The sequence below is a fragment of the Eurytemora carolleeae genome, unplaced genomic scaffold (assembly GCF_000591075.1).
Source record: "Eurytemora carolleeae unplaced genomic scaffold, Eaff_2.0 scaffold588, whole genome shotgun sequence".
Lineage (NCBI taxonomy): Eukaryota > Metazoa > Arthropoda > Copepoda > Calanoida > Temoridae > Eurytemora > Eurytemora carolleeae.
The window spans coordinates 133,960-151,779 of record NW_019396804.1 but is presented as its reverse complement, the minus strand read 5'-3'; the positions used below and the strand labels follow the sequence as shown (position 1 = coordinate 151,779).

At 32.7% G+C, this 17,820-nt stretch overlaps 4 protein-coding genes across 6 annotated transcripts; 1 reads left to right on the top strand and 3 right to left on the bottom strand.

The window, feature by feature from the left end:
* The first annotated feature begins 6 nt into the window (after nucleotides 1-6).
* LOC111708857 (uncharacterized) lies at nucleotides 7-6,396 on the top strand. Its single transcript, XM_023482361.1, has 7 exons — nucleotides 7-50; nucleotides 521-743; nucleotides 1,289-1,444; nucleotides 2,380-2,504; nucleotides 3,267-3,402; nucleotides 3,606-3,693; nucleotides 4,890-6,396. Exons 3-7 carry the CDS (start codon nucleotides 1,292-1,294, stop codon nucleotides 4,973-4,975), a joined length of 588 nt encoding a protein of 195 aa, XP_023338129.1. The 5' UTR covers nucleotides 7-50; nucleotides 521-743; nucleotides 1,289-1,291; the 3' UTR covers nucleotides 4,976-6,396.
* A 2,736-nt stretch (nucleotides 6,397-9,132) lies between these two features.
* On the bottom strand, nucleotides 9,133-12,831 carry LOC111708850 (uncharacterized). Its single transcript, XM_023482350.1, has 5 exons — nucleotides 12,824-12,831; nucleotides 11,905-11,958; nucleotides 11,663-11,845; nucleotides 10,614-11,247; nucleotides 9,133-9,583 (listed from the first exon to the last, which is right to left on the bottom strand). The coding sequence occupies exons 1-5, from the start codon at nucleotides 12,829-12,831 to the stop codon at nucleotides 9,413-9,415; spliced, it is 1,050 nt and encodes a 349-aa protein (XP_023338118.1). The 3' UTR covers nucleotides 9,133-9,412.
* Nucleotides 12,519-15,781, bottom strand: LOC111708860 (uncharacterized). Of its 2 annotated transcripts, XM_023482364.1 has the most exons (6): nucleotides 15,517-15,781; nucleotides 15,121-15,161; nucleotides 13,498-13,651; nucleotides 13,126-13,202; nucleotides 12,924-12,987; nucleotides 12,519-12,614 (listed from the first exon to the last, which is right to left on the bottom strand). In XM_023482364.1, the coding sequence occupies exons 1-5, from the start codon at nucleotides 15,703-15,705 to the stop codon at nucleotides 12,969-12,971; spliced, it is 480 nt and encodes a 159-aa protein (XP_023338132.1). In that variant the 5' UTR covers nucleotides 15,706-15,781; the 3' UTR covers nucleotides 12,519-12,614; nucleotides 12,924-12,968. The 2 variants fall into 2 exon arrangements, with proteins under 2 accessions (XP_023338132.1, XP_023338131.1); XM_023482363.1 differs by lacking the exon at nucleotides 12,519-12,614 and having other exon boundaries at nucleotides 12,794-12,987.
* Nucleotides 15,782-15,840: 59 nt separating this feature from the next.
* LOC111708862 (uncharacterized) lies at nucleotides 15,841-17,525 on the bottom strand. 2 transcript variants are annotated; one of them, XM_023482366.1, is made up of 4 exons: nucleotides 17,418-17,525; nucleotides 16,414-16,497; nucleotides 16,265-16,313; nucleotides 15,841-15,969 (listed from the first exon to the last, which is right to left on the bottom strand). In XM_023482366.1, exons 1-4 carry the CDS (start codon nucleotides 17,471-17,473, stop codon nucleotides 15,856-15,858), a joined length of 303 nt encoding a protein of 100 aa, XP_023338134.1. In that variant the 5' UTR covers nucleotides 17,474-17,525; the 3' UTR covers nucleotides 15,841-15,855. The 2 variants fall into 2 exon arrangements, with proteins under 2 accessions (XP_023338134.1, XP_023338133.1); XM_023482365.1 differs by lacking the exon at nucleotides 15,841-15,969 and adding an exon at nucleotides 15,990-16,117.
* Between the last annotated feature and the right edge of the window lie 295 nt (nucleotides 17,526-17,820).

Genomic DNA, 17,820 nt, shown 5'->3' with positions numbered 1-17,820 from the left:
GCTGGTGTAACTAGATCAAGTGTAAGAGTTCCATCAACTAAACCTCAGAGGTAACTTTTAGGGTTTTTTTTCATTTAGAATATTTTCATCCACAGTGGTAGGCGATTATATCAAAACAATGAAGCCGACTATTGTACTTAAGTTTTGGTTTTTAACAAGCTGTTTTCGAAGAAAAATATCAATTAATCAACAAAAAGAATCTTTTTAAATTGACAGCTTCTATTGACGTCTATGTTTATGTGTATCTATGCTGTTTAACAGCTTGATATAAATCAAAATAGAAATCGAAAGTCGTCTTCATTGTATCAATATAATCGCCTACCACTGTAGTTTTGAACGTTTATAACATGGATTATTAACTCAAGCTAAATTAAGTCGCTAAAAAAGTGCCATTTCTCATGGACAAAAAGCGTATCTCCAGTATATCGAGCGCTTAAAAAAAACCGTCTCCCTGAAAAAATTATTTGCGAAACTTTTTGGCTTCCAAGATTTACAAAATATACTGCATTTTTTCGTTTAGTAAGCTTCTGACCAACTGTTCCGGATCTGATCTAAAGAATAGCAGCAGCAGTAGAAGCAGCAGTTCGTTGACCTCTCGAGAAGCTGAATTCCAAGCCTGGAAACGCCGGAAGAATTATGATCCGTTAAAATCTGCGAATTCGAGAAAATCCTCGAATTCTAAAAGTGCGTACAGTCCCAGCCCAACACAGCTTACACAGCCTGCTCAGCATAAACGCATTCAGGTATTTAGTGATTATGAAATCCATTTATCCTTTATTTTCTGGGTACACTTTGTGACCTCGTAGATCCTTTAGTTTTGATTTTACGCACAAGAAGGAGAAAACTAATTTATCTGAATTTGAGCTTCGTTGCTAAACAATCAACTGCTGGTCAAAGGAATTGAGTCTTTGCTAAATACTCAATTTTCTAATTCCTATATCTTAGCAACCTGATCTTGTAAACCTTTGAAATTTCAAACTTACACTATTTGATCTCGCAGATTTTATAGTTTGAAATATCAAAGTTCCACGACATTGGGTTGCAGAGGTATTAGAATTAGAAAATAAGAGTTTGTTGCAAAAGCTCAATTCCTTTGAACCACCAATTCAAAGTTAAACTTCTTCAGGAACGGTGATTCAAATTTGAACCGGCGGTTGGTATAGTAAAAATTCATTAAATTTGGTCCCTGGTTACATATTAGTAACTAAGAACTATGTATTGATAAGGGGAGTCATGATTGAAAAAGATTTCAATCTTACGAATTAAATACTTAGTTTCTCGTGTCTAGGATATGACCCAGTCCCTAGTTTGTGGAGAGAGTTCTGATGATGGAGCCCCGATGATGCGCTCTGCCTCTTTCCATTACGAGAACGCGCGCACTCGCGCACTCACCAGCGAGGATGAGTCCGCTGAGGATTATGGATCAGGATCAGAATCCCATCAGGTTTGGGATGAGGGATTAAGATGCATTCTAAGATCCTTAAAAGGATTTTGTTGTAATTTCTAGTAACCCTCCATTTATAGAGCGGCATGTCAGGTTTACATCGGTATACATTAGACATTTATCTGATTAATATTGTAGATTGTAAAAAAAATATCACCTTTTTTTGTAGCTTGAAAAGACGATTAAATTTATTGTTTCTATAAGCAGAACTCCGCGAGTAACTTTTTAACAGAATCCACAATTAAAAATAATCATTTGTTCTTGCAACAAGACAACGTACTAAAGGGTACCGTTGTTTGAATTACACATAAAACACCCTCATTTTAAAATTTTTAGATAATGCATAATGCTTTTATCTGATAAAGATTAAAAAAAATAAACCCGTGGATTTCTACAGCATAGAAAACGGTCTTTCTTGAACTATGAATCGCTTAAAGAATGAATAATGATTATAATTAAGTATGTTTTTCGTCTGCTAGAAGGGTAAAAAAGAGTTGTTTCTTATTTTCATATAAAATCTACAGAAAGTTACGAAAAAAAGCGCGAAATTCAAATTTATAAAAAAAATTTTTTTGAACATTTCGAACATACTCTTATTTGAGTTTGCTGAATTTCAGAAACATTTTGTGAGCGGTTAGATAGGCTTATGTTGTGATCCTAAAAAAATAGGGTAATATACAGATTACAGAGCGTCCCATATCATATTAGATTTTCTCCAAGCTTTAACACGCCAAAGAACTCACATAATACTCGAAAACCCTGTTATTTTCTGCAAGAAAAGAAATATTTAACTACATTTTTTTAAATGATTCATTCTTTTTAAATTTTCTGATTAGTCCATTAAATCTCAATTTAGAGCTGTTAACGGTCTTATATGATGTAGAACACCCTTTATGTGTTTTTTTTCAAATCGGTTAACAAACCCCTTAATCTAGGTAGAGAATGGAGGACGACATTACTACCTGGATGAGGATGAATTGATCCTCCCAATATATCCATCTTCTAGTCAGAGATCAATCTACAATCATAAATCTATTTCTCCCAAACTGTCCCCCTCCAGGTAATGGATCCCCTAATCTATATTCACGATTCCCTGAAACTGAAAACTTGTTTGTTTCTTCGTCAAATCATTGAGTAAGCCATATAGAATACTTTGTCTAAGATAGAAGATTTAATCTAGATAATCTAGTAATATCCACTATATACTCTGTATTTCTAGATCTAGTGATATCCACTATACTCTGTATTTCTAGATCTAGTGATATCCACTATATACTATGCATTTTTAAGGTCTAGTGATATCCACTATACTCTGTATTTTTAGATAAAGCGATATCCACTATATACTCTGTATTTCTAGATCTAGTGATATCCACTATACTCTGTATTTCTAGATCTAGTGATATCCACTATACTTTGTATTTTTAGATCAAGTTATATCCACTATATACTCCATGTATTTCTAGATCTAGTGATATCCACTAAACTCTGTATTTCTAGATCTAGAGATATCCATTATACTCTGTATTTCTAGATCTAGTGATATCCACTATATACTATGTATTTCTAGATCTAGTGATATCCACTATATACTCTATATTTCTGGATCAAGTGATATCCAATATATACTCTGTATTTCTAGATCTAGTGATATCCACTATATACTATGTATTTCTAGATTTAGTGATATCCACTATATACTCCATGGATTTCTAGATCTAGTGATATCCACTATATACTTTTTATTTCTAGATCTAGTGATATCCACTATATACTTTGTATTTCTAGATCTAGTGATATCCACTATACTCTGTATTTCTAGATCTAGATCTAAACTAGAAGCTCTGGATAACCTTGTGATATCCACAATATACTCTGTATCCTCTAAACTATGTATCCAAACCTCAAATATGATCAAGAGAGCTGGACAATCCTTTCCACCAGCTGATGAGGATCAGGTAATATTTTGAGAAATATTTCTAACATAATATTAAAAAATTGTTAAATTTTGAGAGAAATTGCTAAATTTTGATAAAATTTTGTTAATCATCACAAACTTATGAATCTATTTATCTTTCTATCTATCCATCTATCTATCTATCTATCTATCTATCTATCTATCTATCTATCTATCTATCTATCTATCTATCTATCTATCTAGGCTACAACTGTAGAGACTATCCTCTATCTACTAGAGGATGTAGATTTACCCTCAAGTCCTGCCAAGAAAACTTCTCGAGAGCTCTCAGGTTAAAATAAATAAAATAAAACTTTGTTAGAAATTTAAAAAATTAAGTTTGGTAGATATTCATAATGTGTTTTTAACATTAGATATCTTGTCACGCTTTCACGAATTTACCTTATCTTTATGAAAACGTCTTATTAGTTTTTCATAACTCTTTGATCAATGAGTACAATTATCAAAAGTCTCAATGAATTTCACCATAAAGCTATATTAGCATTTTAAGGCTTTCATAAAAAAACTGGTTTATAAGCTAAAGGAGCAATAAGCTAATGGCTACGGAGTATTCAACATATGAATAAAAATAGCAATAGTATATTAGCAAAAAGCAATAACAAATAGCAAAATATGGAAACGAGTTATTTTTAAGTGACAGCTAAAATAGATATTTCAGGAATCTTAAGATTAGAAAATAAGGTTAAAAATTCAGCAAATTGGTTTTCGTAATTATGGAGAATGGGAGCATTTGTCAGATAGATCACAGACTATGTCTGAGACACGCTGGGACTGAAAGATGGAGCCCTAAATGTATCCAGAAGAAATTTTGTTTCTATACATTCTTTGGAATGTATAATCTATCCTAAAAGATATAATTAATGAGCTATAGATCAGAATGAGTAATCAATTTAAGCAATAAGTAACTTAGCGGTAAGCGAATAGTAAAGTGATCAATCCTTAATAATCCTTAAAAAAATAATTCATGAATATGAGCAAAATACAGGGGCAGATACAGGGGGGGGCGGGGGACATTCGCCCCCCCCTGAATTTGGAATTTTTTGTTCCTATTTTCAGAATAGCTTCTCAACAGCAGGCTTAAGGGAAAGAAACCCTAGTGCAAAACAGGAAAAATATCTGTCTTAATAAACTATAATGTGTGAAAAGTTAAAAATCTAGTTTTTTAGTCTTTAGTCATTAATTTTGACTCTTTTTGATTCTTTTCAGTCACAAAAATTTTCGCCTACGCCGCGAATTTTTGTTCCTAGTTATGAATTTTTGCTCCTAAAACATCTTGCCCCCCCTCACTTAAATCCTGTATCCGCTCCTGGCAAAATAACCTATTTAATTCGGAAAAATGAACATATCAGTGTTTATAAAGGGTGCAGCTATTTTGAATTAGGAATTGACAATGGACATGCAACTTTTAAACGTAGGGCCACTTGAAATTACGTCTACAGTCCCTTTAATGGTATTACATATGTTCAGGAACACTGCGCAATTTGAAGAAGGTTGAACAAGCTGTTGAACTTCTTAATAAACTGATGGATAACGACGATTCAGAAGCTTCATAAGACGACATTCATCCGAGTGTAAGACGACATTCATCAGAATAAGACGACATTTATCCATTGAAGATGCTGTTTACATGGGTTGGTCCAATTTCCTTCAGAAGTTCAGATCCATGAACTAGATAATAGACTATCTTTCCAGAACTGGACTTTTCTCTGTCCAACTAGATCTATCTGGTCCTAAATTAGATTTATCTGATTTTAAATTGGAATTATCGGGTTTTAAATTGGATTTATCTGGTTATGACTAGATGTATCTGGTTCTAACTAGATTTATGATTTATCTGGGTCCAAATTGGATTTATTTGATTCTAAATTGGATTTATCTGGTTCTAACCTCATTTATCTGGTTCTAAATCGGATTTATTTGGTTTAAATAGATTTATCTGGTTCTAAATCGGATATATCTGGTTTAACTAGATTTCTCTTGGTCCAAATAGAATTTATCTAGTTCTAACTAAATTTATGATTTATCTGGTTCTAAATTGGATTTATCTGGTTCTAACTAGTTACTAGATTTATGATTTATCTGGTTCTAACTACATTTATCTGGTTTAATTAGATTTATCTGGTTCTTACTAAATTTATCTGAATTTTTTTGTCTGAGCTTGATTTGATCTTACTCCATATTAATTTTTCATTGACTTGCCTTAAACATCTAGATTTTCTGAACTAATGAATTATCTAACTTTAAATAAACGTCTCTGTATATTTAATAACGTTTAAGCCAGGTATCCGGCTCTAAATTGAAATTTAATCTGATTTTGCACTTTAAAACATGTTTAATGTATATTTCTCCTTTTCTTTTTTGAAAAGAAACGTTTTTTTTAAATTTGAAGTACCCACACTGAAAATTCAAATTCTATATGTAAATTTAAATAACGAAAGTCCACAAATCCTGCCATTTAAACATTTTTAACATTGTTTAAGCTTATTATTAACATATTTATAGAAAATCAATTATATAAAACGTAAAGCTATTAAATGCGCAATTTCTTTCTGGACTTAAAAATTTCTGCAATACTATTACAATTTAAGCTTTTTGACAATCATATATTTATATTTAAGCTTCACGTTCACATTCCTTTGCCTTTAGAGTACGTTGAAGTGCGTTTAAAGGGAGTGTTCGCTACATTATATGAACATTTCAATTTCGGAATTATTTAGATTTATTTTCATGCAAAATGTACGAAAAATTTGCTTGTACTACTTTGCGACCTTGTATCTCCTCTAGTATTCCTTTTACATCCAAGAATGATTAAAAGCATAGCTTTGCGGAAAATATATTTAACTGAAAACGAGGTTTTAATCTAAAATTTATTTTGGTTTAATTGTAGATTAATAAAGACTTAAAGGTTACCGTTGTAAGATTTATTACGTTTTCTCCTTTAACCTCATTTCCTTAATTGCGAACACTCTCTTTAATAAAGATTTATTTGTGATAAACTATTAAAAGATATTCGTCCAATTGTGTGATGAAACAATGGTGTCCATATTGGAAATACATAAATATATAAATTAAATATTTCAAATAAATTATAAATTTATATATTTTTTGGTAGAACGTGAATAAAATCTAGTTTTAAGAAGAAGTTTAACTTTTAAAACAAAATTGGTTGAGTGCATGACGTAAAAAAGTACTTCATGGCTTAGCAATGTAACCTAGACAAACGGAGTCAGTGAAATGTTTAGTTTATAAATGTAATTACAATCAAAGTCTAATCCTCAGTGGATAACCCTGTATCAAGAAAAATATTGAGTTCCTTTGCCTTGCCTTCATGGATTATCTATTATAGTCTGAGGGGCGTATTAAGGAATTTGTCCATGGTGGCTGAGCCCCCATACCCCCCCCCCTCTACTGAATACGCCTCTACTGAGTGTATCTCAGTACATACTTCATGCATACGTATACTGAGCTTGGATGTCTGTTTGTTGTATCCAAAACACGTTAATACGGCTAAACCGATTTGGCCCAAATTCGTCGCGAGAATTCACATGTCGACATTTTTTAAGTGCAACAATTTAAACAGAAAAATCTTTGGAATTGTGGAATGATTAAAAAAGATCATAACTAAATTGTCAATTCAATTTAATTTCAGGAAAAGGTGCTCGAAAAACCTGTATAGTACAGGGTGTCCCAATAAATATGGGAATTCAGTGACAAATTCGATATCGTCTTTTCAAATAATTCTTTCATTTAGTATAGTGATACCTACTGAGAAAGCTCTAATCTGTATAAGTTTCGTCTGCCATGTTCACATTTTGTTTATGTTTTGACTGCATACGGTTGTACTTAATAAAACAAGAAAATTGCAGTATACAAACAGAGTAAACTTGTCCGTCTTCACTGTTCATCTTGTGGATACATTATTGACACATCTTTACAGCCATTTACCGTTTTCATAAATTAAACTCTAGCAGAAATAATTATATTATGGTTTTGAAATTAGGTATTACAAAGCTAATTCATAACAAAGACGATATCCAATTCGTCACTGAATTCCCATGTTTTTTGGGACACCCTGTATACTAAAAAGTACAAAAAGATAAACAAACAACATAAGTAATTTTTTGGTTACAACCGAAGAAACACAATTATTTTTTAATAAATACCGTTTAAGCGTATAATATAAACTGAATCATGCTTTTTTCTTCAAAAACATTAAAATTTTGTCAAAATTGTTTTTGTTTGTAAGAACTGTATTTGATTGTGTGCAAGAGTGGCATCCCGATTCAAAGCAGTAACCTTATAGTCATTCGTCCTAAAAAAATAATCCTGGATTTTCTTTTTAAAAATTTCCTATTGTGATTCCTCTCCACAAAGTGGGTTGCGGAATTATGGAACATATACTACGATATCTACATAGTTCTCTGGTTCTCACTGTAGCAAAATATCTCATTTTGATTGAACGAACCTTACATTTTTAACCAAACAAAATTCCATTTTAATGTTAATGTAACGCGAACATCTGAAAAATGTATTAAATTAAATTGTTAATTAGTATCTTAAACTTTAATTTGAAATCTGGTGAAACATCTGATCTTCGGCCTCGACCATTTTAAAATCTACAGAGATATTTTCATGCTTGTATCTGCTGCATAAACTTGTAAGTCACAGTTTAAATTATTGATTTTAAGATGGAAAAGCAATTCCGCGAATGATTAATTGCTTCATTGTTCGCAATTATAGCGCAATGAAATGGCACAAGCGGAAATAATCATTGCCCGCTTAACGGAATTCCGATTGGAAACCCTAGTTGGCTGTAAGACCATGGAGAACTACATCTTAAATCAATTAAAATAGTCTTAGTCAAGTAAGTGACCCTCCAATGCAGGCCCAACAGTGCACCCCCCTAGTCTAAACCTCCACTACGCGCCTGATTCCGTTGCACGCAATTCCGGGCAACGGAATTCCGATTAGAAACCCTTGTTCTGTAAGACCATGGATAATTATATCTTAAATCAATTAAAATAGAGTCATAGAACTGTAGAGTGTAGAAGAAGTACTTTCAAGTAAGTGACCCTCCGATCTCCATTTGAAGATTGACAGGCGCCCAATTCCCAAGTTCACAACGTTACACCTTGAACCTTTTTCTTATTTATCCTTACTTACTTTATCCCGTTAAATGATCTAAATAACGTTGGACTAGGAAGACGACATATCTTTGCGTAGTCTTGTTATTTTTAAGCAAATAGTTTTAACAGAAGCTTTATCAACTTAGAAAAGTACACTGCACTTTACAATGTTCACGTGACTATTTTAAGGGAACAGTCGTCTTCCTGTTTCAAAGTTTTGTGTAAAAAAACCTCGCAGAAAAAAACAAGTTTTTTGTAAATATATATTGTGACTCTGACAATGATATAAATATATATGTATATAATCTATATATACTGTTTCTCTGACAATGATATATAAATTTTTATGTTTTAAAAACTTATAGAAAACCTGGCATAACATTGGAACAAAAATACGATTTTTTTTGACGATTTTTCTTTTTTTTCTTTTATCCAACAATATCCAGGTTATAATTGTACTGTAGTAGAAGAAAAAGTTGAAAAAAGATAGACACAATAACGAGAAAGTTGCAAAACAACAAAAAAGTGGGTATTGCATAGAATTTGATTGGTTTCAATATTTAGATAATTTTGTTTAAACTTAATCTGAGATAATAGAAAACACGATAAAAAAAATTTGGTTTAGAAAGTCGTATTGGCTAGGAGTTTGATGTAAATTACTATCGATTAGATAATCTATCTTTTATAATGTGCCTTTTAAACCGAAGAGATTGAAGCAGAATGATGATCTGGTCTTTTTTGAAATTTAGAAATGCCGTGAATGATTGTTTCTTGTATAAGTTGGCAGAAACATATCATTAATAAGTAAGTTACAACTTATTCACGGTAAATCTATCTATATAGAGAGAAATATATGGAAATAATTTAGCAAATCAACCATCTGCTCAACTCATTAGCTTGGATGTGAACCAGGTCGTCCTCAAGATCCTCATCCATATCCTCCATGATATCCTCCGGGCCGATAGTAATAATACTTCCTTCGGAGGCAACATTGCTTGCTTCGGAGGCAAGATCCCAGGAATGTTCATCCATGTCCTGAAATTATAAATAAGTCTTTAAAAGAGAAATTTGCTGTTATTTCAGTTGACCTTTTACATAAAGAAAGGCATGCTCAATTCACAACGGTTCACATAAAACTTTTAATGATCAAAAATATGAAAGATGTTTAATGTTTCAGCCTTGAAAACTGTAAATCGGATAATTTTCTCTATAGTTTTCGTACCAGGAACCATAATTAAAAACATGAAATATCAAAGCCCTTATCAGCTAGATAAACATGACTAATGTTTTGTATATATGTAGAAATGTCAAACAAAATCATTTTAAACTCCCCAGAGCCTTTGAAAGTCGTCTTTACCAGGATTGCCAAGGATATACTTAACCTGACGGAGACATACACACCCTGATACTCGATTGTGTACCAAAACCACTCATGTTAAAGTGAAATAAGTTAAAATTCCAAGTGAAAACAATCTTTCTTCTTTTTTTTAAACAAGCAATTATTTTCAGAAGACAATTATGTTTTAGTCACAAATCAATCACCTCTCTATTTCGAGTGTGTTAAAACCTAATAGTAAGTTACCCTTTCAAATACAATCATAATACTAGTAACAAACAATGTTCGGAACTTTATTTCAATAGTATCAACTTATCAGTTTATAAATATATACCCCGCTCATTCAACAACCTTAAACTGTATCCTTTACCATTTGTGTTTCTTAAAGTTGATCATTTGCTATTTTTTTTATTAAAACAAATACTCGCATTTTGTAACTCCAGAAACATTGTAATTAAATCATCCTTGTTTCAGGTTTGAAATATATTTTGCGACTAAAAGTTTTAACACATCAAAGAGAGTCCTAGAGAAGCTTAATCACCTTGTGTATGCCTTTACAAGAATGTATATTTATATATAAATTAAAACATAATTATATCATTAGCCGAAATAAGATTTTAAAAAGCTAAAACTTGTTATTTTTTGGTCATTTAATAAAAATTATGTCTACCATTTTCTTAATGAAGGAATAACATGTGATTTCAGAGTAAATAAATTAATTTGTTATACCTTTGAATGTTCTCCAGATAGCCAGCAGTTCAGGGAGTTCTCTGAGATGAAGGATGATCTAGAGCTTGTGCTTGACCCCGAGGGAGATCCTTCCATCCAGCACAAACTAGTCTTCTTCAGACCTAGTCTTACAGCCTCAACAGGGTCGATAGGAGTAGTCTCACAAAACCTCCAGGAGTCGAGACCAGGGGTTTTCCTGGAATCTTGGAGATTGGAGGTTGGAGTGGAGGATACTCTCCAGTTATCAAGGCTTAAAGATTGGAGTTTGCCAGAGGTTTGCCTCCATTCTTGCAGGCTTGAAGCAGCGTTGGAGGGTACTCTACTTGAAGAAGAGTGCAGGCTGGGCTGCCTCCATTCTTGGAGGTTGGTGGCGTTAGAGGATGACCTCCAGTTCTCAAGGTCTGAAGAAGATTGAAGATTGGAGGTTTTAGAGGATTGTCTCCATTCTTGGAGGTTAGTGGCAGCCTTGACGCAGGTTTGGGTTTTAGCCAACCATACATCTTTCTCGGACTTGATCAAAGATGCAGAAGATGAGGAAGATGAGGAAGATGAGGAGAAGGAGGAACAAGAAGATTTTACTGAAGCTGTTTCTGATCCTGGCCTGCTCAACCAAAGATCCAGCTTCTTCTTATGCCTAAAAAAGTTCAATCTTTGAATAAAACATTTAGAGTTTATAATAGTCATGGTTTCTAAATGTAGTTATAACTAAGTTAATTTAAAAGAAAAAGTTGTATCAACACTTATTATGATAAAATTTAATTTATATTTTAATAAACCCTTAATTTATTACAGCGTATGTCCGATTCATGAAGGTACCCTTAAAACCCTTTGTGTTCAGTAATTTTGCTACTTATATAGAGAAACATAAAATTTTTACAGAGAAACTAGACCATTTATATATGTTTTTATATCTTTGTGTGTGAAAAACCTTAATAAAATACATAACTGTCTTATTCATTGTTGATAGTTTTTGAGGGTACAGTTGTAAATCAACCATGCACTTTTATGTAGGTCGCATGAAATTACATTTAAAGTTTGTTAAAACCTACCCCGAGTTTCTAGTTGCCAACCAAGATCCAGAGTCAGGAGAACGTAGGTTTGGAGGCAGTGTAAACCTCCCTCCAGAAGGAGTTTTCCCTCCGATAGAAGAAGTAGATTCACAGACGTCAGTAGCAGCAGTTGGCTTAGGAGCAGCTACAGGAGCAGCATTGATTGAGGAGGCAGAAGATAACCAGAATTTCAAATCAGAGCAGCTACAGGAGCAGCATTGATTGAGGAGGCAGAAGATAACCAGAATTTCAAATCATTGTTCAATTGCTCTGGCCATAGAAGACATGATGTGGTCCTATTACAATAAAATTAATTCAATAAAATAAAGATACAAATTTAAAAGGGGCATGGGAAAAGAAAGTTTGGTTCCGTCCAAGAGAACGATTTTTGGACCCCTCCTATCAATTTTGTACATGACCACTTTTTCAACATTAAATTAGTATTTTTTTAGGGTTAGGTTAGGTTAAGACACTTTCTGGGCCGAGCGCTGCGGCCACATGTCTTACATTTAAGATCCATGTGCAAAATTTTCACAGCACAACACGAATAGGACAAGAGAGCCGATATTTTTGTTTCAAGTCATATATAATCCGATGGAAGTAAAGTCACAGAATTTCTTCAGGACTGGAGAGCTTTTCAGCTCATGTATAAAAAATGTTTTACAATTACTGTTGCTCTTATTGTTGTTGTTGTAGCCATAGAACCAATAAAAACAAATAATGACTCTTATCCTATTCATGTAATTCTATTATCAAATTTTCTAGATGATCCCAAATTAACTTAATTTAATTAATAAAATTGATAAAAACATATATTAAATAAATGTACAAATATTTGTTTGAAAAAAACCTCAAATATATCATTAGTAATTTAATTATTTTGTTAAATATCACATTCTTTCAAGAACTTGTTTCATTAACAATTATCACTTGGAAATTTTTATTTAATATTCTTTTAAAGGGATTGTTGTCGAAGTTTTAAGGGACCCTCCATTTCAAAAGGGGTATATCCGATTTACAACAGTAGTCTTGAAATATGATCAATAATTTTGAAGAAAGCATCATTCTCTGGAAGTATAAAAATTTTATGATTTCTGAAGCAAGAAATGCGCAGGTCACGAATAAACAAAAAACACATAAAAATTATTATTTCAAAAATACAAAACCATCTCACTCTTGACCAGGCAAACCTTGAAGGCTTTAGGGACTGTTTTCAATCAGATTCTTATCAATGGAGGGTCACTTGAAATTTCGTCTAAACTCTTTTCAATATTATTTTCTTATCAACATTCTTAAAATCATCAGCTCATTCACTCTCATAGTTCCTAAAATATAAATATTATATATTTAAGTAACATTTATTATACTTGCTTTATTGTTCTAAAATATAAATATCCTGTCCTGTCCTGTCCTGTCCTGTCCTGTCCTGTCCTGTCCTGTCCTGTCCTGTCTATGAAACCTACCCAATGGTTATATCAAGACTGCTATCACTCAATGTCAAACTATTCATCAATGCCTCCAGTCTAGTAGATACTAAATCCTTAAATATATTATAATTATAAGAAAATGATAATCAAATAATGAATAATAACAAAAACAATAATCAGATAACAATAATTATAATAATAGTGGCCTACCATGTCATAAATAATAACAAAAAGAATAATAAATAATAATTATCATGCTAATCATGACCATGATAATAATAATGATGTCAATAATTTTGATTATAAAAATGATAATAATCATAAATTTATATATTTTTATATTTTTAAAATCTAACTCATGCTTTTGGCTTGTTTCAAAACTTTAAAAACTCCTGATATTTTCCGAACCTGATCTGAGTCGAGATCTAGCTTCTTCTTCATACTAGGACTCCGTCCTCCTAGATTCAAGCTCAGGTTCGGAGCTAGGTTTAGGTTGGGTGTTGGAGTCGGAGCAAGGTGGAGGTTTGGAGAAAAGCTGAGAAGAGATCTTGCACTACCAGGCCTAAAGAAATCAAACTAATTTTAGATTAAATTAATCATTTGATTTCATTACAGTATTACTGCAACAAAGTTTGAGTTCAGAAATCTATTTAAAAATCCGCAAATTCATGGTTTTCTTCTATCCATTAATATAAAACATTTTGATTTAAGTTGAAAAAATTATTTTTTTTACAATGCCATTGTGGATGACTTTGCCAAGCACATCAGCAAAGATCAGCTCATCAAGGTGGCGCGCCATACCAGGAAAAGAGCTGAATTATGTGTCAAAGTTGATGGTGGCCACTGAGAACATTTGGCGTCATAAAGTTAATGTTTAGCGTTTTTGAATGTAATTCCTCTATTGTATGCATTATTATCATTATTAACGGACAACCCATCATTCAATGTAATAGGGGTCGGCGCTCCTAGCCGCCGAAACGTATCCATGGGCTGACCGAACTGGTCACCCTAGGGAGATGAATTATACTAGGCGGTCTGCCCAAGACAGCTCCATTTCTGGAGACTCTCTAAAAAATAGGCGGTCAGCCCAAGACAGCTCCATTTCTGGAAACTCTCTAAAAAATAGGCGGTCTGCCCAAGACATACTGAATAAAGAAGTGAAAAAGTTCATGTATTTATTTATTGGTTTTAGATCCATTTTTTAAGTAAAAATGTGTTGCAGTAAAACTTGATTATACAGAGTGTCCCAAAAAACATGGGAATTCAGTGACGAATTGGATATCGTCCTTGTTATGAATTAGCATTGTAATACCTAATTTCAAAAAACAAAATATTATTATGGCTGCTAGAGTTTATTTTATGAAAAGGGTAAAAGACTAAAGATGTGTCTATAATGTCTCCGCAAATTACAGCTTTCTCAGTAGGTATCACTATAGTAAATCAAAGAATTATTTAAAAAGACGATATCGAATTCGTCACAGAATTCCCATGTTTATTGGAACACCCTGTAATGTAGTTTCATTTTGAATAATCAACGGTGTTATCTAATCATCTTTTATTGAAGTTACTTCACAAACATCTCCCCAAAACGGGAAAACTGGTTGTAAAATGCTTGCAAGGGATAACAAATTGTAAAGACTATAAAAAAAATGTATTTTATCATAAATGTCGAGTGGAAGCATGAATTTTTGAATAAACGGGATTTTTCTTCCATTTTTCTATTTTAAGAGGGTGTTCGCAAATTTTTATTAAAAAGGGAGTATTCATGATTTATGCATTTTTTATTTAAAGGGAGTGTTAAACAATAGTGTCAGTAATTCTGATAAATTCAGGGCCAATTTTTATCAGATTATGATTTTATTAAACTGTAATCCAGCCAAAGAAAAAATTAATATGAATTTGAGACAGCATATTCACAAAAATCATGTGAACTCAGTATCTAATCTGTTTATTTCTTGTATCTACTCTCCTTTAAGTCATGAACTATTCTAACTTGAGGACTAATAATTAATTAAATAAAAAAGCTTAAACCTGGTGACGGGACTGGTCCGTGGACTAATATTATTACAAGCCTAAACAATAAATCATAAATTAAAAATAAATACATTTTATTTTAAAACTAAAACTTTTGAATATAGAAAAATAGTCAAAACTTGGTTAAACGTTGTTAAACTTGGTTAAAACGTGGTCAAAATGGTAAAAGCTTGGTCAAATGGATTTAAAAGAACTGACTTACTACTTACCGCATACTTTCCTCATTTATAATCCTTACATCTTTGCTACCTGATTTCGAAGACCTTTAAGATTTTAAACTAGGAACTAGTTCAAATATCTAAAGCTTAAAATAATTTTACACAATCAGGTTGCAAAAATAATATAAGGATCAGAAAAATAAGGGTTGCGGCGAATGTTTAGTTATATTTCTACCTGAGACCAAATATCCAGTAGGCTGGAGGCTGAGTTAGGATTGGAGGTCAAATTCGATGTCGAGCCATTGGTAGTCGGAGGCAGATTAGAGGCCAGAGAAATATCGCGGGTATGATTTGAGGCCGAAGGACGTTGAGAAGGAGCATTTTCGAAGGTTGTAGGGATAAATATTTCAGTTCTATTCTTCATATTTACTTTATCAAGAACACGTCTATATGCATCAATCTTACTCTAAACATTGATATTTCAGTTCTATTCTTCATATTTACTTTATCAAGAACACGTCTATATGCATCAATCTTACTCTAAACATTGATATTTCAGTTCTATTCTTCAAATTTACTTTATCAAGGACACGTCTATATGCATCAATCTTACTCTAAACATTAATATTTCAGTTCTATTCTTCATATTTACTTTATCAAGAACACGTCTATATGCATCAATCTTACTCTAAACATTGATATTTCAGTTCTATTCTTCAAATTTACTTTATCAAGGACACGTCTATATGCATCAATCTTACTCTAAACATTAATATTTCAGTTCTATTCTTCATATTTACTTTATCAAGAACACGTCTGTATGCATCAATCTTACTCTAAACATTAATATTTCAGTTCTATTCTTCATATTTACTTCAAGAACACGTCTATATGCATCAATCTTACTCTAAACATTAATATTTCAATTCTATCAGGAACCTGTCTGTACGCATGGGGGGGGGGTATACACTAAAAAAAGTTACCTGAATACTTGGAATAAGTGTTGGTGCATGGATTACAGGTTCAGGATGTCTAAATAATTTCACTTATTACAGGAGTAATGGACAGATTTTTAAAATAAAATTAACCTGTTAAGCATGCTGTCCCAGGGATATAATCAAACTATAATTACCCTGTAAACACATCAGGTTCTAGTTCTATAGGATCTATTGGTTCAACGTCTTCCTTCCTCATCATTGTACTGCACAGACCAGGGCTAAATCAAAACAAACAAGTTTACATACTGCACCGCATTGTACTGCACGACCAGAGCAGAACTAAAGCTAGAAAACGTAATTTCAGAATTGTTTTATGTAAAAATCTTGAGTATACCGCCCAAGATGGGGCTTCTTTCAGATCTCATCTCACATAATCACATAATCACATACCGCACAAGACCAAGTATGATTCTTCATAAATTAGTCATAGTTAATAATGATAAGGTTGTTTGTAACAATTTTGTGAATATTGAGATTAACTTTTTATGGCTAAAACTATATTGAAATGTATATCCATATTTTATTTAATATTGTACAAAATATACATATATTTAATAACTTGTTTACAAACGAACTAACTAGGTTAATTATTACGGTACTGGGACAATACATGTGTCGGAAATCACCTTCCCATGGCGCACGGTGGGGTATTTTAGGGGGTCAGGGGGGGACTGGTTTTTGTCACAACACTCCTCTTAATATGCATTTGTCTTGTATTTCATGGTGAGAAGAATTTAAAAATAATATATTCTGATAATCTTTTCATGTACAAACATTGCACGCGTTCACATTGTAGCTTGCATAGATTTATAATGATTTCCATTTATAATTACGTTTCCCGTTCATACATTATACATTTATCCTTGAATGGTTCCCGTGATATTGCATACATTTAAAAGGTCATAGTGTACATAGGTTATCTTGACAGCATATTTGATAAGAAATTACCAAGTACCAGGGGGGTATTCAGGAATTTGTCCAGGGGGGGGGGCTTACACTTTTTTCTTTCCAGGGGGGGGGGGTCAGCACCCGTTGGGGCATGAAAACCCCCTGAAATCAATAGATTTCACTGGACTAGCCCCCCCCCCTGAATACGCCTCTGCCAAGTATCGTTATTTTTTTAAATAAAACTTTTCACCTGAAACAATCAATAGAGCTTTTAGACTCAAATTGTCTCTCCGAGGCCACACTCATCACAGAATCCTGGAAATATTTATTTTTCTTTCAAGGGACTGTCCTAGGGTTTCCAGCGAACAAACTAAATGCGAAAATGAAGCGATATGGTCGCGAAAAAAAAAATTCGCAAAAAATACGAAATTTTCGCAAACGATTTTTCCTTTTCACTGGAAACCCTAGACTGTCATCGTAATCTTCAGTAACCCGATGTTTAAAGAGGATTCACAACGGTGTCCTTGAAACTTGAATATTGCGGGAGATGATGTCGTTTTCTAGCTTAAAAGTGATAAATTCTGATCATAACTCCAGGGGCGGATACAGGATTTAAGTGAGGGGGTAGATTGGCATGTGTAAAATCTAGTTAT

Excerpts from the sequence above, each read along its gene's own strand:
- LOC111708857 (XM_023482361.1), top strand. The coding sequence starts at position 1,292 with ATGACCCAGTCCCTAGTTTGTGGAGAGAGTTCTGATGATGGAGCCCCG. Across the intron at positions 1,445-2,379 it reads CAGGATCAGAATCCCATCAG|GTAGAGAATGGAGGACGACA; the intron begins GTTTGGGATGAG and ends CCCTTAATCTAG. Across the intron at positions 2,505-3,266 it reads CCCAAACTGTCCCCCTCCAG|ATCTAGATCTAAACTAGAAG; the intron begins GTAATGGATCCC and ends CTGTATTTCTAG.
- LOC111708850 (XM_023482350.1), bottom strand. Across the intron at positions 11,846-11,904 it reads AACAATGATTTGAAATTCTG|GTTATCTTCTGCCTCCTCAA; the intron begins GTTATCTTCTGC and ends TTTGAAATTCTG. Across the intron at positions 9,584-10,613 it reads TATCTGGAGAACATTCAAAG|GACATGGATGAACATTCCTG; the intron begins GTATAACAAATT and ends TTATAATTTCAG.
- LOC111708860 (XM_023482364.1), bottom strand. The coding sequence starts at position 15,705 with ATGAAGAATAGAACTGAAATATTTATCCCTACAACCTTCGAAAATGCT. Across the intron at positions 13,652-15,120 it reads CGGACCAGTCCCGTCACCAG|GCCTGGTAGTGCAAGATCTC; the intron begins GTTTAAGCTTTT and ends TGATTTCTTTAG. Across the intron at positions 13,203-13,497 it reads TAGATCTCGACTCAGATCAG|GATTTAGTATCTACTAGACT; the intron begins GTTCGGAAAATA and ends AATATATTTAAG.
- LOC111708862 (XM_023482366.1), bottom strand. The coding sequence starts at position 17,473 with ATGAGTGTGGCCTCGGAGAGACAATTTGAGTCTAAAAGCTCTATTGAT. Across the intron at positions 16,314-16,413 it reads GAACCTGATGTGTTTACAGG|ACATCCTGAACCTGTAATCC; the intron begins GTAATTATAGTT and ends GAAATTATTTAG. Across the intron at positions 15,970-16,264 it reads CACTTATTCCAAGTATTCAG|AGTAAGATTGATGCATATAG; the intron begins GTAACTTTTTTT and ends ATCAATGTTTAG.